Genomic DNA, 19,281 nt, shown 5'->3' with positions numbered 1-19,281 from the left:
CAGTAGATCCTTTGATAGCAGGTGCATCACTGAGTTAATCATTTGAGTTCATGTAAACATAAGTTTAAAAAAAACAGTAGTGATAAAAAGTGAAACGTTTATAGCCGCAATAAGAACGATATTAGCTACATACACAAAAAGTAAAACATTGGAATTTGCAGCAATGATCGATGTACACCAATGACAGTGTTAATGAACCTTTTTGTGGCCTAAATCACATAAAATCCCTTCATATTAGAGGAAGATTTGTAAATATCACAACACAATTTCAAGTTAAACAAGACAACAAGAGTTATTTTCATGCTTTATTTCATGCAAAGCTACTTTTGTGGGGGGACAAAAGATTACTGTCAAACAGATTCCTTCCACAAAATAACCAACATTTTATATTTTAATGTTTAAATGGATGTATTTGTTTAACGTGATATAAAACAACAAAAAAGGCTGAAAATCAGACCTTTGATCCCGGAACGATCATATTTGAAATAGTCACACGGACCGAATTTTCAGCGTACGATGGGCGTGGCTTGAGATGGATTGACAAGCGTCGAACAAACGGGAGTGCTTAATCTGCTGTCGTTGTGAGAAACGCTAACCAATCGAAATCAAGAGTGGGAGGAGCTACATAAATGTGACTGAAAGATGGGAAGGAAAAGTCACGAGTGGGATGAGTGTGTAAATTATACTTTAATATAACATAAGATAAGACGCAAAAGAGTGAATGTCCGGATTTGGCAGGTAACATTAGCTTCACAGACACTCCGACGTTAACTGAAAAGAAGCAAAGTGGAAATAATGTGTTGGTCTGTAGGAGAAGCGGCAAATAAATGAAACGTTTGGTGTCTCATACTGATGCTGCCGCTGCGGCCCGTGTGTGGTGGGATATGGAGAGCTGCTGTGCACACAGTCAGGATGAGGTTCGTTCTGTTTCCCGGCCTCTATGTCAAATTCATGTCTTTATTTTTATGGCTGCATTCACAGAAGCAAAATAGTGCTATTAAAATATAGATTTCTTTGGGCACTTTTCATTATTTACCCACTCAAGTTTAATGCTTGTTGTTACACTGACTTAACTTTCAGTGTTGTTTATTTAAGTGCTCATTTATAACTTTGATTTTGAGTTTAAATAATATAATAGAGATATAATAACTGAAAACAAGATGTAGAATATGTTATAGTATGAATCAGTCATTTTCTTATTTCCAGCCGTGGAGCTCCACCCTACAGGCTCTTCTCCTCTACCTGTGATGGAGCCCCAGCTGCACTGGCTGATGCTGACACCATCTTTGCGCTGTCGTCCGGGCACGGCAGGTGCGGGGTGGCAGTGGTACGTGTCAGCGGTCCCGCCTCAGCTACAGCCCTGAGGTGTATGGCTGGGTTCACGCAGCGTCTGCCCCCTCCACGCACCGCCCTGTTACGCAGCATCACAGACCCCCGCTCCACAGAAGTGCTGGACCGTGGGCTCGTCCTGTGGTTTCCAGGTCAGTTCCACTGGACCGTTCTAACATTTTGTTCTTCTCTGTTTTTGTCTGAGAATATGAGGATGTGGATATGTTTTTGTTTAGAAGCACATAAGTTACATCCATGTCCAAAGGTTTATCAGCATGTCCCAGATATGTAGACAGACTCGTACTTAATTATGATAACAAGGAAGTATTCCCTCAGCCAGTGTTATTGTTTTACATATCAGCACACAATATAAAAACGATGTAGTGTTTGCCAGGCAATAAAAGTAGGTAAATACAACCTGAGATGAATAATGCCTTATGATGTATTACACAGTGTTGTTATTCCTCAGGCAGGGACCACACCTTAGTTCTGATTAAACAGTGCTTATTGAAACAGGATGATGGATGGAGCGAGCAAAGATCTTGATTGATGCTGCGGTTTGGGAAAGGCCTCAAAGAGGATCAGCAGTTTCTTCTAAGTCCTGGGTACCAACAAGAGGAGAGGGTGGGTGGGGTTGGGATGCTAAGCCAAAATATAGAAGCAGTGTGTGAAAAACTAACTACGCTCCATGATTCAGGAACTGGTAGAACCCCATTTAGCAGCAATAGCTTGAAGTATTGTTGTGGAGGATTATAGGCTCACTCTTCTTTTCAAATGTGCTTCAGTTCACTGATTGTTTGTGGCTATTTATTAAGCCACAAGGCTGTAAAACAAGCCCAAACCTTCATCACTCCATCACTGTGCTGAAGTATTTGTGCTAAGATGCTGTTGGTCTCATCTGCCTAAAGCACATTGTCGCAGAAGGCTTGTGTTTGGCAGATGCAGCCATGCAAACAAAACATGCTAACTGAGTCTGAGACGTAGTTCTTTGTTTAGTTTTTTCCCCCATTTCTCTGAACACGACCTGAGCTTGGACTGACTTTGGTGGAAGGTCTACGCCTGAGAAGTGGAGCATCTGCCTCGAATGTTTTCCACTCGTGAAATAAGGTTTTTCACTGCATTGTTTGGAAATAGCGTGTAGAGGCTAAACGGTGGAAATAGAGCGGTGGCTGCTTTAACGGTGGGACACATTCTCTAAACAACATGACAGAGTTTGGTAAAACCACGTCATTTCTCACTAACCCACAACCATAGCTGCTGTGTTTGATCTAAAACCAGTAATAAATCTTTCCAGCATCTCACGTCCTGCCCGTTATTCACTTCAGTTCTCTTTACATATTTAAATAACTAAAGGATGCACAGAGTGTTGTTATTCCTTTGTTTGTTTCATCAGCTCCTCGTAGTTTCTCCGGAGAAGATAGCGTGGAGTTCCATATCCACGGAGGTCCCGCTGTCGTTACTGCTGTCTTACAGGCTCTTGGTAAGATGTGATTCTCAGTATAATGTTTTAAAAAACTTGATATAATTCAATGTGACAAGCAAACATATCCAGACTTGAGATGCAGCCGTCCCTTTGAAGAGCGTTTTGAAGTTTGAGTCTTTGTAGCTTCCTGAGCTCTAAGCCTCCGTAAGTACGATATCTGTTGGAGTCAGGCGGCCATCCATCACTGCGACTTAAAACAGAGAACTGACGCATGCATCGCCGCGTCTGAGATACTTTTAATATGTGCTGTGGCAAGCGTGACAGTCCTCCTGTGCTTGATGTTTTTCCTGCAGTTCTCCTGTTGACCTCCCAGGGGGCAGCATTGTACAAAGCAGAGAGTTTATGTGCTGTAAGGTGTTTTTTTCTAAGCAGGGAGGAATATTTAATATTACATTACCTTTGTTTTCAAGGTTCATTCACATAAAATTGTTGCCTTCATTTGGAAACCAAAAACACCGAGCGTGTCGGTGAGATCAGTCGAGTAAAATGTCTGTAATCAGGAGACGGTGACCCACGTTTGGTTTTGCACTCACTATTGTCTCTCCTGATGAGATTTGCAAAGTGTCTGAGAAAACAATGAACCTACTTAACCTGTAGTTGTGCCTGTTTTTGCTCTCTGCGTGAGTCATTGACCTTATGTTTTGTCCTCAGTGTGTGCATTGTGTGCGCACACGTCTCATACATTTCTTCATATTTGTGTTTACGTGTGTTTTTCAGGAAGCGTGCCTGGCTTGAGGCCGGCCGAAGCGGGGGAGTTCACGCGGAGAGCTTTTCAAGCAGGGAAACTCGGTTTAACGGAGGCGAGTGGAGAGGAATGTGTAAAACACATTGTTGTGCATCTAGAGTTATTATAGCGGCTGTTCGGGGATTTCATATGCATGAAATGTAAACAGGGACAACTTCTCCTTTTGCGTATTTTGCCCTTTGGCGATTTTATTTCATTGAGTTGTCTGATATTCCCACATTAATGCAACAACTGGGCCTCTGTAGATGTTTTTTTTAATATACAGCCTGAAGCATTAATAAAAGTCTGTTTGGATTTTCTGTGAAGCATAAAAACTAATATATTAACCTCACACAGGACATTGGATATGAATAACACGTACGAACAATTTAATAAAGTTTTTAACGGACTGTTTTGAGAGGAAAAGTAAAATAGCAGATGAGCCAAACGCTCGCAGGACTTTCAGATAAGATGAGTTTTATTGGTGCTGAAAGGAATTTGGCATCAGTGTCTAAGCTGAGGCAGCGACATCCCTCTCTAAACAGCAGCAGGATGCACTTTCCTGTAGATAACACCTAATGGACATAATAAGGGAAAAACACTTGATGAAACAGCCCGCACCACTTCTGAAAACTGTTGTCAGTGAACACAATTCATTTTAAAATTCGTGTTGGAAAAGATGATGGGACACGTTAAAGTTTGCAGATATGTTTTTTGGAAATCGTGGGCGCCAAAATGGGTTCTGCACGTATCCCAGCAGCCAGACTCTGGGTGCTGAACAGGCCTGAAGACCCACATCTGCGTATTCAATGGGCTGCATTACATATATTTATATACGCCTCAGCCAGAAAGGGCAGTTTGTGAAAGATGTCGGCTTCATCAAAACCAAAAAATTATTAGTTATGTTGTGTTATGTTAAAAAATAATAACAATGACATTTCTAACTTTTAACATTTGATATGTTGTGTTTAAATACTCTTTGAATGATTTGGAAATTATTGAATTTTTCACTTTATTTTAAACTTTTTGGGAGAAACGTTTGTTATGACAGGAGACAGAAAGGATGTGTGCACATTAAACATTCCAGTATAAGGATATATGTAACATATGGTGTGTGATTCATAGGTGGAGGGGCTTGGGGATCTGATCCACGCAGAGACAGAGGCCCAGAGGAGGCAGGCTCTTAGACAGATGTCAGGCGAACTGGGACGCCTGTATCAGGACTGGAGCGACAGACTGAAACGGGTACGTCCTCTGGTAGAAAAGCAGCTGGTTTGAAGAAGTATTTGCCCGTTTTCATGATGTTTTAGTTATTTCTGTGTCACACATACATATTTAATTCATTTACACCTGCCGGACCTGCTGAATCGAGAGAAAATGAAGTAGTATAAAAGATCTGAAAGAGAAACTGCTGAGAAACAAAGTCAGCTTGGAAAGAGTCGCAGAGCATCGTCTTTCAGCTGCGGGGAACAACCCAGGAGTGACCGGCCGACCAAAATTACTCACATCGACGACTCATCCAGGAGGAAGAACATCTAGAGAGCTGCGGGGCTCATGTGGGAAAATAAATTGAGGACCTATCCTGATGAGTCAAAAGCTGGACTTTTTGGAGTATTTGAGGTCATCCACGTCGCCCCAGCCAATCACAGCAGATGGCTCCGCCCCTCCCTGAGCCTGGTTCTGCTGGAGGTTTCTTCCTGTTAAAAGGGAGTTTTTCCTTCCCACTGTCGCCAAAGTGCTTGCTCTGATGTTGTTGGGTTTTCCTCTGTGTGTATTATTGTAGGGTCTACCTTACAATATAAAGCACGTTGAGGCGCCTGTATAAATAAAGCTGAATTGCATTGAATTGAAAAACTGACGCGGCGATTCAGTCAAACCTGGTGGTGGTCGTGTGATGGTCTGGAGCTGAAACCAGGAATTCTGCCGCCTACAAGAAAATCCTAAACTTGCTCCGGTCTTCAGCTGGACTGGACACAGCAGCTTTGACACCCGGTCTCTCCTCCTCGCGTCTCTGCACAAACAGAAAGCATCTGTTTTAACTCATTCCGAGTTAGCTTGGCACCTGAAACGAGGGGAACTTCTGGAGTTTTCCCAGAAGAAACTCAGGAAAGAACCTGTCCGGACTGTGCTGTAGGTCGGGATTCACTTGCTTCGTACCAACACAATGCATTTTTGTACCTCCAAGACTGCAGTGTTGATGCAGCAACCTATGGGAGTCTGAGGCTTCCTGTTTTCAAGTTGCTGCAGTCCGTGTGTTTCTGTTCAATGCTTGGATTCAAAGTGATAGTCTTTCCAGGGCACATGTACACAAAGTACTTTTAAAATATTAAAGTCAGTTCAGTTTGACCTCGCAGACATGGAATTAAAAGAAAATCATATGAATCCAATCAGCCAGCATAACAGTTAAACAGAAGGTTTCTAAAGTCTTAATAACTTTTTTAAATGATTGAACTTTTCTCACAGATATGGATAAAATGCTCAGACAGGAGAGTCAGCAGCGGTCGAGTGAGTAACGGCAGCGTTTCCTCGGATCAGTGATGTGATTCACTTTCCAGAGAAAAATAAAAAAACTAATTTTTAGCATTCGTGGCATCAGACCTGTGTTAAGATTTTTATTTCCTGAGGAAAAGTGTGATATTAGTGAGCAGACAAAGCGGCACATCTGTTTCTGACAACTGTCGTTTTAGAAAAGTGGTTAAAACCTGCTGCAGTGTTTACTGAACGTCTGAAGCATGGCTAACGTTTATCTGAAAATGACCACAGTCGAATAAAAGCATGATACAGTACGTGCAGCGGTATTGTTCTTCTTATCTGTGTGAAGTATCCTGTGTGTGTCATAAATCAGTAGGTGTAGCTCAGGTTGGGAGAAATGAACGCAAATTTAAATCCCAGGTTAGACCGTTTTTGCTCCGATACTGTAGCTCGGTGCCTTATTTTGCTTTATTATTTCTAAAGATTTAAAAAGCAACGATGTTCATTTGTGGTTGAGTTGATGCATGCAGTCCAAAATGATAAAGAAGTCATTGTGAGTCAGGCCCAAAGTTAAAGGACGCTGACGTGTTGCCGTGCGTTGCTGTGCGTTTGTGTAATCCTGACCTGATCGTGGTTTTTGTTGGTGTTTTGCGGAGGCAGCTCACAGGAGAAGGTCGCTGACTGCGGATGAACACTTGAACTCGCTGGATGTGGGCCAAGCCCTTTTGTACTCTGACCTGTTTTGAAAAGCATAAAACGTTGGTCTTTCAATACTTTGGCACCAGACCTGACCAGCCGGTCCAGGTGTTCTCCCCTGAGAAAACCTTCTTAATTTGCTTGTTGGCAGCTGCTGAGCTCGGTTCCCAGAAGCTTTTAAAACACGGCTTTATTTTGGACGCGCATTTCTGAGAAGATTGCTAATAAAAAAGTATCCTATATGTTCATGTTGGTGGAGGTCAAACCTGCATTTGACACTAAACAATGCGGCTTTTTTAACCATAGGTTTCCCACATTTAGAAATTGATTCAACTATGGGAATCTGATGCTTCCTGTTTTTCTGGAGCTATACCGCTATTGTGTTTATGTTCCACAGTGTCAGTGAAGATACTGATCTTGGTGGAAATGCTGAAGCTTTTCTCTATACAGAGCTATTCCTGAGCTTAAATCTGGCAGTGAAGCAAACCTACAGAAAGACTCAGCAAAAGGGATTTATGTTCATATCTGTCGTGTATTTTTCTGGCCTGGTGTCACATTTCATGTAAATAAGCTTTGCAGTAAAAATAGAAAAAGTAGCTTCATTTTTGTAAGACTCCTCCAGAAATGTTATGCTTAAGTCATTGAAGGAGCTGAGCTTTAGCTCCCTGATTTCACCCCTCCCCTCCCTGTGTCTTCACAGTGTTTGGCCCACGTCGAGGCCTTCATAGACTTCAGCGAGGATGAGCTCATTGAGGACGGGGTCTTGAACCGAGGTACCTGTGCACTTTGACCTTTGCGAAACAGCAACAGGGCAGTCATGCTTTGGGGTTTAAAGGGGTTAAAGGGAGAGAGGAGTCCGACTGCTCTTCCTGTTATGAGCTCTAAGTGGCAATTTTTCCGAGGGTCATTTTCTTAGGATGTGTTGAGAGGACGGCCAGAAGGGGAGTTGAGGCATTTCAAAAACAAGCCTACTCCCAGGAAGAGTGCCGTCAGCGGCCCGACTGGGTTTCCTATCCTCTCAGCAGACCTGAGAGGGAGCGACCTCCCCTGTGAGTGTCGCCGGTCGTCTGGCACTGCCAGATTCTTTCATAAGTCTCAAATGTTTTGAGATTTGAGCACAAAGCCTGGGAACGGGAGTTTGTTTTGGTGGTGACTAATGTTGGCTCATGCCACAGAGCGGAAAATAGACTTAATAATAGACTTTCAAAAATAGGAAAGGTGGTATAAATACTTTGCTTTTCCACCTGCAAAGATTTATCTGACATCGTGTTCATTTTTACCTTCAAAGTGGCCAAAATTTGAGTGAAGTACTTTGTCCATCGAAGAGTTCGAAGAGTTTTAAGGAAAAAGAGGACAGCAATGTATTTTATAATGCCTCTGTGTCTGTGCTGATCCCCTCATAGTGGACGTGTCAGTAAGTGATCTGCAAGCGGAGATTGAGCGACACCTGAAGGACGAGAGACGGGGCGAGCGGCTTCGCAGCGGGGTCCAGGTGGTGATCGCGGGAGCTACGAATGCAGGAAAAAGTAGCCTTCTTAACAAACTCTGTAAGAGAGCCGGACACACCCTCACATACAGCCAAAGGATCAAATTATAATGTACAAAGAATATTTTTAATATATATTTTGATGGCGAATCAGGGAAAAAGATATCTGTCATCTCAGAAGTCAGAGAAAGTCTGTGCTGCGTCCCATCAAGCACAAGAAACCTGGTTTTTCCTTCTCATCAGAAGTTTTTAGCATCTGTTTGAAAAGTGCAAAAGTTTCTGATGGATCGATCCGGCTCATCCAGTGCAGCATCAGGAACGACTTTAGGGAATCGCAGCACATTTGGTGCAAACACCAACGTGGAGTCAGATCACGGCCCAGCGTCACTGAGACCACAGTGAACATGTTTGTGAATGAAAACGTGGACAGCTTGGTTACATTTTATATCCAGAAGTCAACGTTCAGCTTCACTGTGACATCAGCATGGTGATATATTTAAAACCATAATTCAGACTTGGGCTGGGTTTAAATATCGATTTCCTGATTCAAATCATTTTTAGTTTGAATGAAGCGATATCGATTCATTAAATGTATTTTACCAGAAACGCCAGAATCTCAGGTTAAAGCTCACAAAACGATTTAAAACAGCAAATGAGGGCAGCTACACGGATCCACACAAGGATGCAAACACGAGTGTGGACCGTTCACCCGACAGCACGGACACGCCGTCGGGGCTGAAAGTCGACGTCTCAGATTCTGAAGCTGCAGGTTTCGTCACTCTGACCAAAACTGACTGAAGCAGCAAAAGAAGATGAAAACTTCTCGTCATTAATCTCTCTGACTTTGGCTGTTTTGTTTCCACCACGATAAAAGTCTCACTTCCTGCACAGCTCTCTCTCTCAGTGTACTCGGAGACCAGTTTACCATCAAAATCTCTGCTTTCTGCATTATTCACTGATTATTACGCACAAGTCGGCTGTTGTGTTCAGAGCTGTCGGCCTCATTTCTGCTGTTCAATCCAGAGGAAATGTAAACTTTTTAAAATTCTGCCTCTGTAACTTTGCTTCACCTCAGCAGCATCAGGTAATGTTCACATGTTGATTCATGGTTTTCTTCAGTTTTTGATTTACTGCAGAATATTTTTAAGGTCATCTGCTATAAAAAGCCAGGCCTGTGTTTTATCCTCAGTCACACAAAGTTACAGCTCTGATGAAGTGTCAGCTTTGTTTTTATACATAGAAGTCGATGCTCAGCCCTGATTCAGAACCAAAGAGGAGATTGTGACCATGTTTCATATTTGGTTGGATAAAGAGTTGGTGACTTACCTTTGTGCCCAGTTCCTTCAGTTCAATCCTTCATATTCTTCACTAAATGTGAAAGAATAATAATGAAAGGAGTCTGGATGGAAACATAAATGCACCTAAGAGCTTTCACACCTTTACGCTGCAGCTTAAGTCAAAGAGTTTGTTCTAGTTTTTGATTAGACAAAACTTTCACCTTTCGTCTAATCAAAAGGTGAAAGTTTTTAACTTCTGTTTTTCATCCCAGATTTTTGTATGAAAGACGGGAACCTTTATCTCTGTTTTACGCTTGTGCTGGTGCTTCAGGTGACAGTGGAGTCAATCTGTAGTAGGGCTGCCACAAACGATTATTTTGATAGTCGACTAGTCACCGATTATTTTTGCGATTAGTCGACTAATCAGATCATCATCCATTGGACATAAAAGTACAGCTTATTGCACCAGCAGCATCTGCTCTTATATAACTATCATTAGCTTACAGCTTGAAGTGTTTAAGGTCTGTGCTAACTAAACATAAAGACAAGATGATAGTTTATTAAATTTTAATGAAATTTGCAGATTGTTTCGGTGAAGTTTAATAAACTCCTTGCTATCTAAAATATAACAGGACACCGGAGTAAATTCTCGAGCATCTCACACTTCTGATAATCAGCTGTCTGCTTGACGTTTATTCAGCTGTGTAAAAACTATAACTTTAATCTCAGCCAAACCGATTTACTCAGGAACAAATAAAATACTGAAAAAAGCCAAACAATAACATTTTTAAGTTATCTAAGTGACTCATATATAATGTTTAACCTGAGTAGCCAAAGACGGCGGTGGGTTTGAAAACGATTTGCCGGGAGTCCGGTGTTCTCACGGCTCTAGTGAGCCTAGCCCCCGGCTAACTATCGAGCTAGTGGGTAACAGACGTCTCCGAAAACGTCGGAGCGCTTTTGAAAATATGCGGTGTCTTGATAAACTGAGCAGATATTTGAGGTTTACACAGCTACATTCTCGCCTGAAAATATGTTAATCGTTTATTTTGTGACCCAGAAAGAATAATAAGAGTAATATTAGAACTAACTAGCTGCCGCCATTGTTATAAACTGAGCTGGCCCGCGCTATGAATTCTGGGATACAGCTTCTTCTTCTTCGGGGTTTAACGGCAGCTGACATCCTTGTACATGCAGTGCTGCCATCTTCTGTTTCAGTCCGTTATTACACTCTTAAATCCTGCTACTTATTCCTGCGTCTTTTGTGATCTTACAAAGCTTCAAACGACGCGTCGACTATTAAATCAGTCGTGGACGATTTTAATAGTCGACGTAATCGTGGCAGCCCTAATCTGTAGAATAAACACTTAAAAGAATAAAAACATTTAAGATTTAAGTAATATTTTCACATTTGTTAGATACGTTTCTGTAGAGTTTAAATGTGCCGCTTCTCTCTAATTATGTATATGTTTGGTGTTTTGTAATATGAGGACATGTTTCCTGACATAATGTCGAACCTTTTAATGTAAGCTCTCCGGTCTTGAAGCTCGGATGTCTTCGTATCAGAGCGATCGGTGTATTTGACAGATGTCAGATAAAGTCCTTCCTGCTATGATTCGTGCTCCGGTGGCTCGAGCTCACACCCAGAAGCACAGATATGTCAGCGTTATTAGACCCGGGAGATTTCTCTGGTTATAAATGATCTGCTGTATTGCAGGTGATGAAATGACCAAATTATTACTTTGAGAAATGCACACAATGCTTGTTTTTTTGTGACAGGCAAGTTTATTCATTAACATTTAAAAACATTTTGTATTCCAGGTCAGAGACCTGCAGCCATTGTGTCTCCCATTGCTGGCACCACCAGAGATGTGGTGGAGACGGCTCTGGACCTCGGTGGGTTCCCCGTCCTCCTGAGTGACACAGCTGGCCTCAGAGACAGCTCGGACCTGGTGGAGAGAGAGGGCGTCCGCCGCGCTCGGGAAAGGTAGCGCATGGAAACCTCTTAAAGTTGGACTTCTGTTGCATTGTTTTGCTTTCATGTTAATAGAAAGAAATGAAGACTGATGTTCGAATACTTGCACAGGACAGGAATGCAAGTGAGTATTTATTGCAAAGTACTGCATTATGTATGATTTAACAGAACATATTGGCCTGCAGACCAATGCGAAGTGACCCTGGAAACAAAGAAAGGAAGAAATAAGTCATTTCTGTAATGTCTGTCCTACCCCAGAGTTTATATTGATGCTAGTTATAAATACACAGTGCAAACACTCTCAGGAGGTTGCATAACGAAGAGTCCCCTTTCCTCGTTGTACCGTCGAGAAGTTTCGTGTGTAGGAGAGATGAACATACAGTATCAGGCCATTCAGCATGACAACACATACATCTCTGCAGTCGGACTCAAAAATAGAAAACAGTATCCGCCGTGATGGAGCCGCGAAGGCTTTAAAACAAGTTTAGAAGTTCCACATAGAAATGGTAAACTAGTAAAGACATGAGGAATAAATAGCAAACAGAGGAAACATGCAAACGGCACAGAGAATAAAGAAACAGGTCAAGAGTAGAGGCTGGTAGGAGCCCCGAGGAAGCAGGTGAGGCACACAGAAAATCTTCTGTTTGACAATTATAACTTAAAGCTGGTTGCAGTGCATGTATGCCCGCCAAACGAGATAGCGCTGGGCTCTACAGTGTTAACGGAAGCTAAAGCCGAGTCGTTAGTGCCAAGTGTTAATAAAATATCTGCACACCAAGTGTGTTTGATTTAAAGACAGACTTTCTCCCTAATATTAGTTTTAGAAATATTGGAAACAAACCTGAAATCATAGAAGAGATCAAGGTTATCAAGGTCTCAAGCACAGGCTGCGCCACAGCGTACTTAAACCAAAAATGAAGGACACATCCTGAACGGTATTATCTATGACTCATTTGTGCCTCTTTAGGGAGGTGAGGTGGTAGGACGGCAGGAAGTAGGCTTATTTAGACTACAGCAGGTTTTTAAATATATTAGACCAGATCAAACTTGTGTAAACTAGTCGGGCAGATGGCTTCAGGTAGCTGATTCTAACAAGGTTTCAATGTCAGTTCAGTGTGCGAGCTAATGAAAGGGCTAAAACCTTAAAGCTTTCACATTAACTTTACATAAACAGTGTATGTTTCTACACCACATAAAGACAGCTGAGCCCTGTGATGGGCAAAGGTGGGCTTCGGTCCCCCTGCTGTCCTAAACTGAATATGAAGTTAAGATGGATGAATGGAAGGACAGATGGACGGGTGGAGGGACTGATGGAGTGACAGATGAATGGGTGGAAGGATGGAATGAAGTACAGATGCACGGATAAACAGATGGATGGATGGATGGATGGATGGGTGGGTGGGTGGGTGGCTAGTATGTGAGTCAGTGGGACATGAAGGGGCCTGCAGTGAAAGAAGGACCCTCATACTTGCAGGCTGTACTCACTGGTATAGAGTAAAGTGAATACTGAACCTCATACATGTGTCAGCCTTCACAGTACTACGCTGTATTTTTCTTATTCGTCACCTCCCGACTCCCAAAATGAGCACAGTATCAGCTTTGCTGTCACTGCTGGTATAAATCCAGGTGTGTCCAGAGGAATGCCATTTCCAGTGCAAATGCAGTCTCATCCCTTCACTCCTTGTTTAAGTTATGTGCCTGACCTGGTGGCTCTATAGGAAGGGCAGGCAGTTTGTGTTCTGTGGGAAACTGCTTTTGCAGGGAGCAGGAGAAAGGCTCGTGACCTGGGTCACTACAGGAAGGACGTGGTAAGTACAAGCATCCGCCTCCACTCCTGCTGCTACCTCGCAGTGAGACGGATGCAAGGAACCAGTATTTCACGTGAATACCATTTAGAGTGATGGGATGTCCCTGCCAGCTTTTCCGGGCTATAGCTTATAGTTCGTTTGTGAAACAGAACAACAGTCTCTGCTCTGAGATATCTTGGTGCGCAGCCAAGAGCGGGCACAGGTGGTGGGAAATGTGTTTGGGCTTGATGTATTTCCCAACAGTACTGCCATAGATTGTAGAGCATAAAGGAGCTATACTTTATCCTAGAGGAACCACCTGTAGCACAAAAACCACCACAAAAGCAGTTTTGAGTGCCGGTGTTTGTTCGTCTGTGTACAGTGCAAGATACAGATGTGAAGGTCATGGTCGGTGGGGTCTGAACCATAAATCGTCAAAGTAAGAAGTAAGAGGCCCCAGATTATTTTTACTCAGTACTCCTGGTTTGGACTACAACTACTTTCGCCCTTCACCTTCCTTTTGACCTCAGCTATCGCCCATAAAGTGTCCTGACTGCATCTTACGATTTTCACGCTGTTGTGGAAAAGTTGCCTCAAATAAACACATTTCAGGATCCACGTCTGAAATACTCACGACTGTCCTTGTTGTGGTTACCAGAACACATTCAGCCATGGAAACACACACGGTGATGAGAAATACCTGCCACGCCATCATTACAGGTCGAGTGTCAGCAGAGGGTTTGTGACTAAAGTGGAGGCTGCTCTGTTTCTCCAGGGTGGAGCAGGCAGATCTGACGCTGGTGGTCGTGGACTCTGCTCATCTCCCCTCTGAGGTAGACCGAGCTGCGGCGTTCCTGCGGGAGCACCTGAGGAGTGTGCTGCCTGACACAGGTACCGTGCCATGCGTTTGTCTACTGATGCACCGACTGCATTTTAAAGACGTTTGACTTTCACAGAAAGCCTTGGTGCCTGTAGCTGTCTGCAGTTAGTTAGTTAGAGTCTTAAACACGTGCATGAGGTAACCCCAGGCAGAGACAAATGAGGATCAGTCAAGTTAACTTACCACATCATGTCCTGCAGACAGGTGTCTCCTGGTGTTGAATAAGGCCGATCTGCTGCCTGAGAAGCAGAGACAAAAGCTGGACACGGAGCTGAGGGGTGTCTCTGGTCTCCCTGCTGTCCGTCTGATCTCCTGCCAGACTAACGAGGGACTGAAGGCCTTCCTCACAGTGCTGCACAGCAGTGTCAAGACTCTGTGAGTTTGAGTTTTGTTTTGTTGCCCCAGTGCGAAGGCCAAGTCTCATTTGAATGTCCTCTTGCAGGATGTGTGAGATGGCTGTACAAACTGAACTGATGGCAGGGATCAATCTTAACTGTTTATTTGTTAAGGCAGTCTTCCCAGTGCATCTTTATCTTTGTAGTTCTCCTCCAGAGGCTCTTCACATTCGCTGATTAACTTCCTCTGTAGGTGTGGCGACCCTCTGTTCGGTGCCCCCACCCTGACACAGGCTCGCCACCGGGCCCACCTGCAGCGGTGCGCGGCGGCTCTGGCTCAGTATCAGCGGTACCGTGACACTGACCTCGCTCTGGCAGCCGAAGGTGTCCGTTTAGCTGTCACCAGCCTGGGCCGGATCACTGGACGGGTCGGCGCAGAGGAGATCCTGGACATCATCTTCAAAGACTTCTGCATTGGAAAATAAAAGAGTGAAAAACTGACAGATATGCGATCGCCGGCTGCTCTGAGAGGAAAATCGCATTCCTGCAGTCTCACGGTGTCAGAAAACAGGACTGAAAGGACACCGCTGGGCGCTGAGCCAGGCGTCGACACACAGCTGAAAGAAAAAACTCTGTGTTCTTGGCCGCTGAACGCGTGCGCTCCCAGGACGCTAAAATGTTTTCTGTTGATGCTTTTTATCAGCCAAAATAGTTTGAGCATGACGACAGGTGCCTCAAAGGCCCAATATACTGAACAAGTGTTTGGCAAGCCTTGAGTCGTAATTTGAAAATAGATGTCGAAATCCTTTGAAGATCGGCCTCCTGGGCTGCAACACAACAGCCCAGATCTTTCAAATATAACCTGCAAGGTCATGGACTGAAGGTTTGGGTGTTTACTTGTACCGCAGGAACATGACTTATTTTTTTTACTTTGCGCCTTTATTACATTTATTTATTTTCCAAAAAAGAACTAATACTAATCAGAATGATTGTGTCGCTTTGTTGCATGTTGCTGTGTTACGTTACTTTGGACCCTTAAATAAATGAGATCGTGTGTATTTTTGTAACAAATAAAAATTCTCTTTAAAGATACACAGAAGCTACGTTCTTGTTTTTTTGCTGAAGATAAAACAGTGAACTAAAAATACTCGGTGCCCTCTTTGAGTCACTAATAATAAAAATAATAATATAAACCACGGTGCACAGTGGTTAGCACTGTTGCCGCACAGCAAGAAGGTCCTGAGTTCAATTCCAACATCAGGCCGGGGTCTTTCTGTGTGGAGTTTGCATGTTCTCCCCGTGTTTGCGTGGGTTCCCTCCGGGTACTCCGGCTTCCTCCCACCGTCCAAAGACATGCAGCTTGTGGGGATAGGTTAATTGGATAATCCAAATTGTCACTAGGTGTGAATGTGCAAATGAATGTGAGTGCGAATGGTTGTTTGTCTCTGTGTGTTAGCCTTGCGACAGACTGGCGACCTGTCCAGGGTGTACCCCGCCTCTCGCCCTATGACAGCTGGGATAGGCTCCAGCGCCCCCCGCGACCCTGAAAAGGATAAGTGGAAGCGAATGGATGGATGGATGGAATAATATAAACCCATCAGCTACTCGTTAACAGTACAAAATTAGCCTCCCTCATGCTATTAAACATCAAGGGATTTTTACAGCTTTTCAAAACATATTACTACATATTACATAATAAACAAATATAACACACACCAATGAGTTAGACTGCAGGAATGTCTTAAAGATATAAAGACCTGGATGGCCTCTAACTTTCTGCTGTTTTGGCTTCCTGTTAAATCCAGAATTCAAAATCCTGCTCCTCACATACAAGGTCTTAAATAATCAGGCCCCATCTTATCTTAATGACCTTGTAGTACCATATCACCCTATTAGAGCACTTCGCTCTCGCTCTGCAGGCCTACTTGTTGTTCCTAGAGTATTTAAAAGTAGAATGGGAGGCACAGCCTTCAGTTTTCAGGCCCCTCTTCTGTGGAACCAGCTTCCAGTTTGGATTCAGGAGACAGACACTATCTCTACTTTCAAGATTAGGCTTCAAACTTTCCTTTTTGCTAAAGCATATAGTTAGGGCTGGACCAGGTGACCCTGAATCCTCCCTTAGTTATGCTGCAGCAGACGTAGGCTGCCGGGGGATTCCCATGATGCACTGGGTGTTTCTTCTTCACTCACTGTGTGTTAACAGACCTCTCTGCACTGAATCATATCTGTTATTAATCTCTGTCTCTCTTCCACAGCATGTCTTTATCCTGTCTTCCTTCTCTCACACCAACCAATCACAGCAGATGGCCCCGCCCCTCCCTGAGCCTGGTTCTGCTGGAGTTTTCTTCCTGTTAAAAGGGAGTTTTTCCTTCCCACTGTCGCCAAAGTGCTGCTCATAGGGGCTCATATGATTGTTGGGCTTTTCTCTGTATGTATTATTGTAGGGTCTACTGTACAATATAAAGCACGGCTGTATAAATAAAATTGATTTGTGTAGAAAAGCGATTTAAGTGACTTTGACCATGGTGTGATCGTTGGTGCTAAATGGGCTGCTGAACTATTACAGACCACATCCACAAAATTGTCTTAACGCACTTTGTGCCCCTTAGTATCAGATGAGCATTGTCCAAACACCACAGCCTACCTGAGCACCGTCCGTCCCTTTATGACCACAGGTCTGCAGGGGTGGCATGTCACAAAGCTCGGATCATCCCGGACTGGTTTCTTGAACATGACGGTGAGTTCATTGTACTGGGATGACTTCCACACTCCATTGCATCACTGGTGAAACAGGAATGTGTCGCTCAGCAATGATTTGAATTAATCTTTATTACACAAGTTTAAAGGTGCACGGACGTGTTACAGTAGAGAAGTAAAGGCGAAGAACAGATTGCACGAATCGCATGCTTTAACCTTCTTCATTATGCATTACATATATTCCTGTCTGTTCCTACAGAGACTGGCTTAGTGTTGTCTAAAGCCAGCGTTCCCTTTGTTAGACACATTCTTGTTGGCACTGCTTTCTGTGCCCTTTGTTTCCCTGTCAGTTTAGCCTTGATCAAATATTTATGTTTCCACGCTGAACTCCTCACCCTTCTTCCCCAGTTGGTGTCTTCTTGCCCCGTCTCTGACGACATTTGCACCTCTGTTACCCAGCACCACCGCTGCCTTTCTGCCTTTTCTGCGTCTCTGGCGTCTGGCTGTGCTATCTGACCTTTCCTCTTCCTGTGCTGCTCTGTCACCCTTTTTGTTGACTTTCATGTTCTGCGTTGATTAATTGCAAAACAAGGGAAGTGTAAACTAAAAGTGGGGCTTGTTGTCAGACAAATTAGTGGTAGTAAATTCTGGAGCTTTGTCTTTGAAGCCCTGCCCGTGTGCGATGGCCTCCGGGTCACTGTGTTTACTACAGCTGTGAAAGTCGGATGTTTTGTATATCAGTAGGAAAGGTGTACTTCTTTGGGACCTCACAACGCTAATGGTGCCGCTCTGTGAAAGCTCAGTGGTTGTTGTCAATTTTATGTGTCCTGTTGATATTTTATCTACAAATTCATGATTCCCAGAAGAATAATTGCGCTGACGTCCTGCACCACTGTAGTGCTGATGGCTTGGATCTGCATTCATGCTTCGTAAGAACCAAAAAATGTAATTTTAATTCTTTTTATATGGCGGGTATATGACAGAGATCTGTGACAGTAAAAGCGCAGCTCTGGATATTCTCGTCCATCAGTGCCTCGTGTTGACTAAACCTGAGGTGTTTTATTTTAGCTGAATCATCACGATTGCAAATATCAGTGCCCTGAGTTATAACAATGTAGTTAAACAAATTCAACATGATAACATGTCCTCATAATCATCAGTCTGCACACGAATGGGAAAAAAAGATGACGCATAAGCTTAACCTCATCGTCACAGTTTGGTCCATATGTGACTGATGATGGGTACTTTTAGCTTCCTGTAGGTTTGATTAATGACTGTCTGCTCCGCTGCAGCCAGGTCCACCCTGCACGCATTTTACTTAAACCAGTGTGAGTGCATTCGTAGCTATACACGGCACTGGAAACACTTGATGCGAAACAAAGGATTTCCTGAAAACAGGAGGCAGACCAGCTCACCTGTAACACACACATCCTTGTGTACAGCGAGTCTGGGAGATAATCCTGGTTTGTTTCTTATGTAATATGGAAACGAACTCAAATATTTGTTCTGTCTGGCCTTATTTCTTCCACTTCTGACGCAAGTTTGTCACAAAATGAAACTAAAACAAATCCTCGGGATTTATAAGACAGAACAGAAAAACTTTGTTGAGATGGAGCCGGTCAAAGGTCACCATGATCCCGTTCTTGTGAATGCAGAACACCTGGAGGAAATATCTTTAAATTTAGCACAATTATTGCATCAGATTCGGGAATAAACTGAGTAGAATTTGTTGGTCAAAGGTTAAACATCTTCTGTGACTTCACACAAACTTAAATGAGGACACAACCTGTTAGATAATCGTGCAAATGATAGAAAACGTGCACTGGTGTCTAACAGGATAAAAGAAGTGATGCTATTATCTACACAAACAGGCAAAGATGTTCTGCAAAAACGCTTTTGTGTCTGAACTTAAACACCGTGTTCACTAATCAACGAGGAGGCGGTGACCGTCTCAGTGTTAATGCTCACGCACAAAATCCCTTCATAGGCTTCATAGGACACGAGTCTGGCCTAGAACCCACGGACACCAGTGCTGCGTGTCCTTCGTTAACGTGCTGTGCCAGGCCGTCGCTGCAGCCGCCTCAGCTGCTGCTTGTTTGTGGGTCTCTCAGCGTTTGGTTTTTGCATTTAAAAAGCGTGT

At 43.5% G+C, this 19,281-nt stretch overlaps 1 protein-coding gene across 2 annotated transcripts; it reads left to right on the top strand.

Annotated features, from left to right (window-relative positions):
- The first annotated feature begins 376 nt into the window (after positions 1-376).
- Positions 377-15,543, top strand: gtpbp3 (GTP binding protein 3, mitochondrial). Of its 2 annotated transcripts, XM_085436869.1 has the most exons (12): positions 377-738; positions 812-917; positions 1,207-1,481; positions 2,723-2,809; positions 3,530-3,612; positions 4,662-4,781; positions 7,405-7,477; positions 8,108-8,251; positions 11,289-11,454; positions 14,005-14,120; positions 14,310-14,484; positions 14,698-15,543. In XM_085436869.1, exons 2-12 carry the CDS (start codon positions 853-855, stop codon positions 14,927-14,929), a joined length of 1,536 nt encoding a protein of 511 aa, XP_085292995.1. In that variant the 5' UTR covers positions 377-738; positions 812-852; the 3' UTR covers positions 14,930-15,543. The 2 variants fall into 2 exon arrangements, with proteins under 2 accessions (XP_085292995.1, XP_085292994.1); XM_085436868.1 differs by having other exon boundaries at positions 378-917.
- Positions 15,544-19,281: the final 3,738 nt, after the last annotated feature.

Source organism: Copadichromis virginalis, linkage group LG17 (genome assembly GCF_057382275.1).
Source record: "Copadichromis virginalis isolate Kocher_CV1m ecotype Utaka linkage group LG17, C_Virginalis_male_GT1.1, whole genome shotgun sequence".
Taxonomy (NCBI): domain Eukaryota; kingdom Metazoa; phylum Chordata; class Actinopteri; order Cichliformes; family Cichlidae; genus Copadichromis; species Copadichromis virginalis.
The sequence above is the reverse complement of the archived record's forward strand: the minus strand, read 5'-3'. Positions and strand labels throughout refer to the sequence as shown.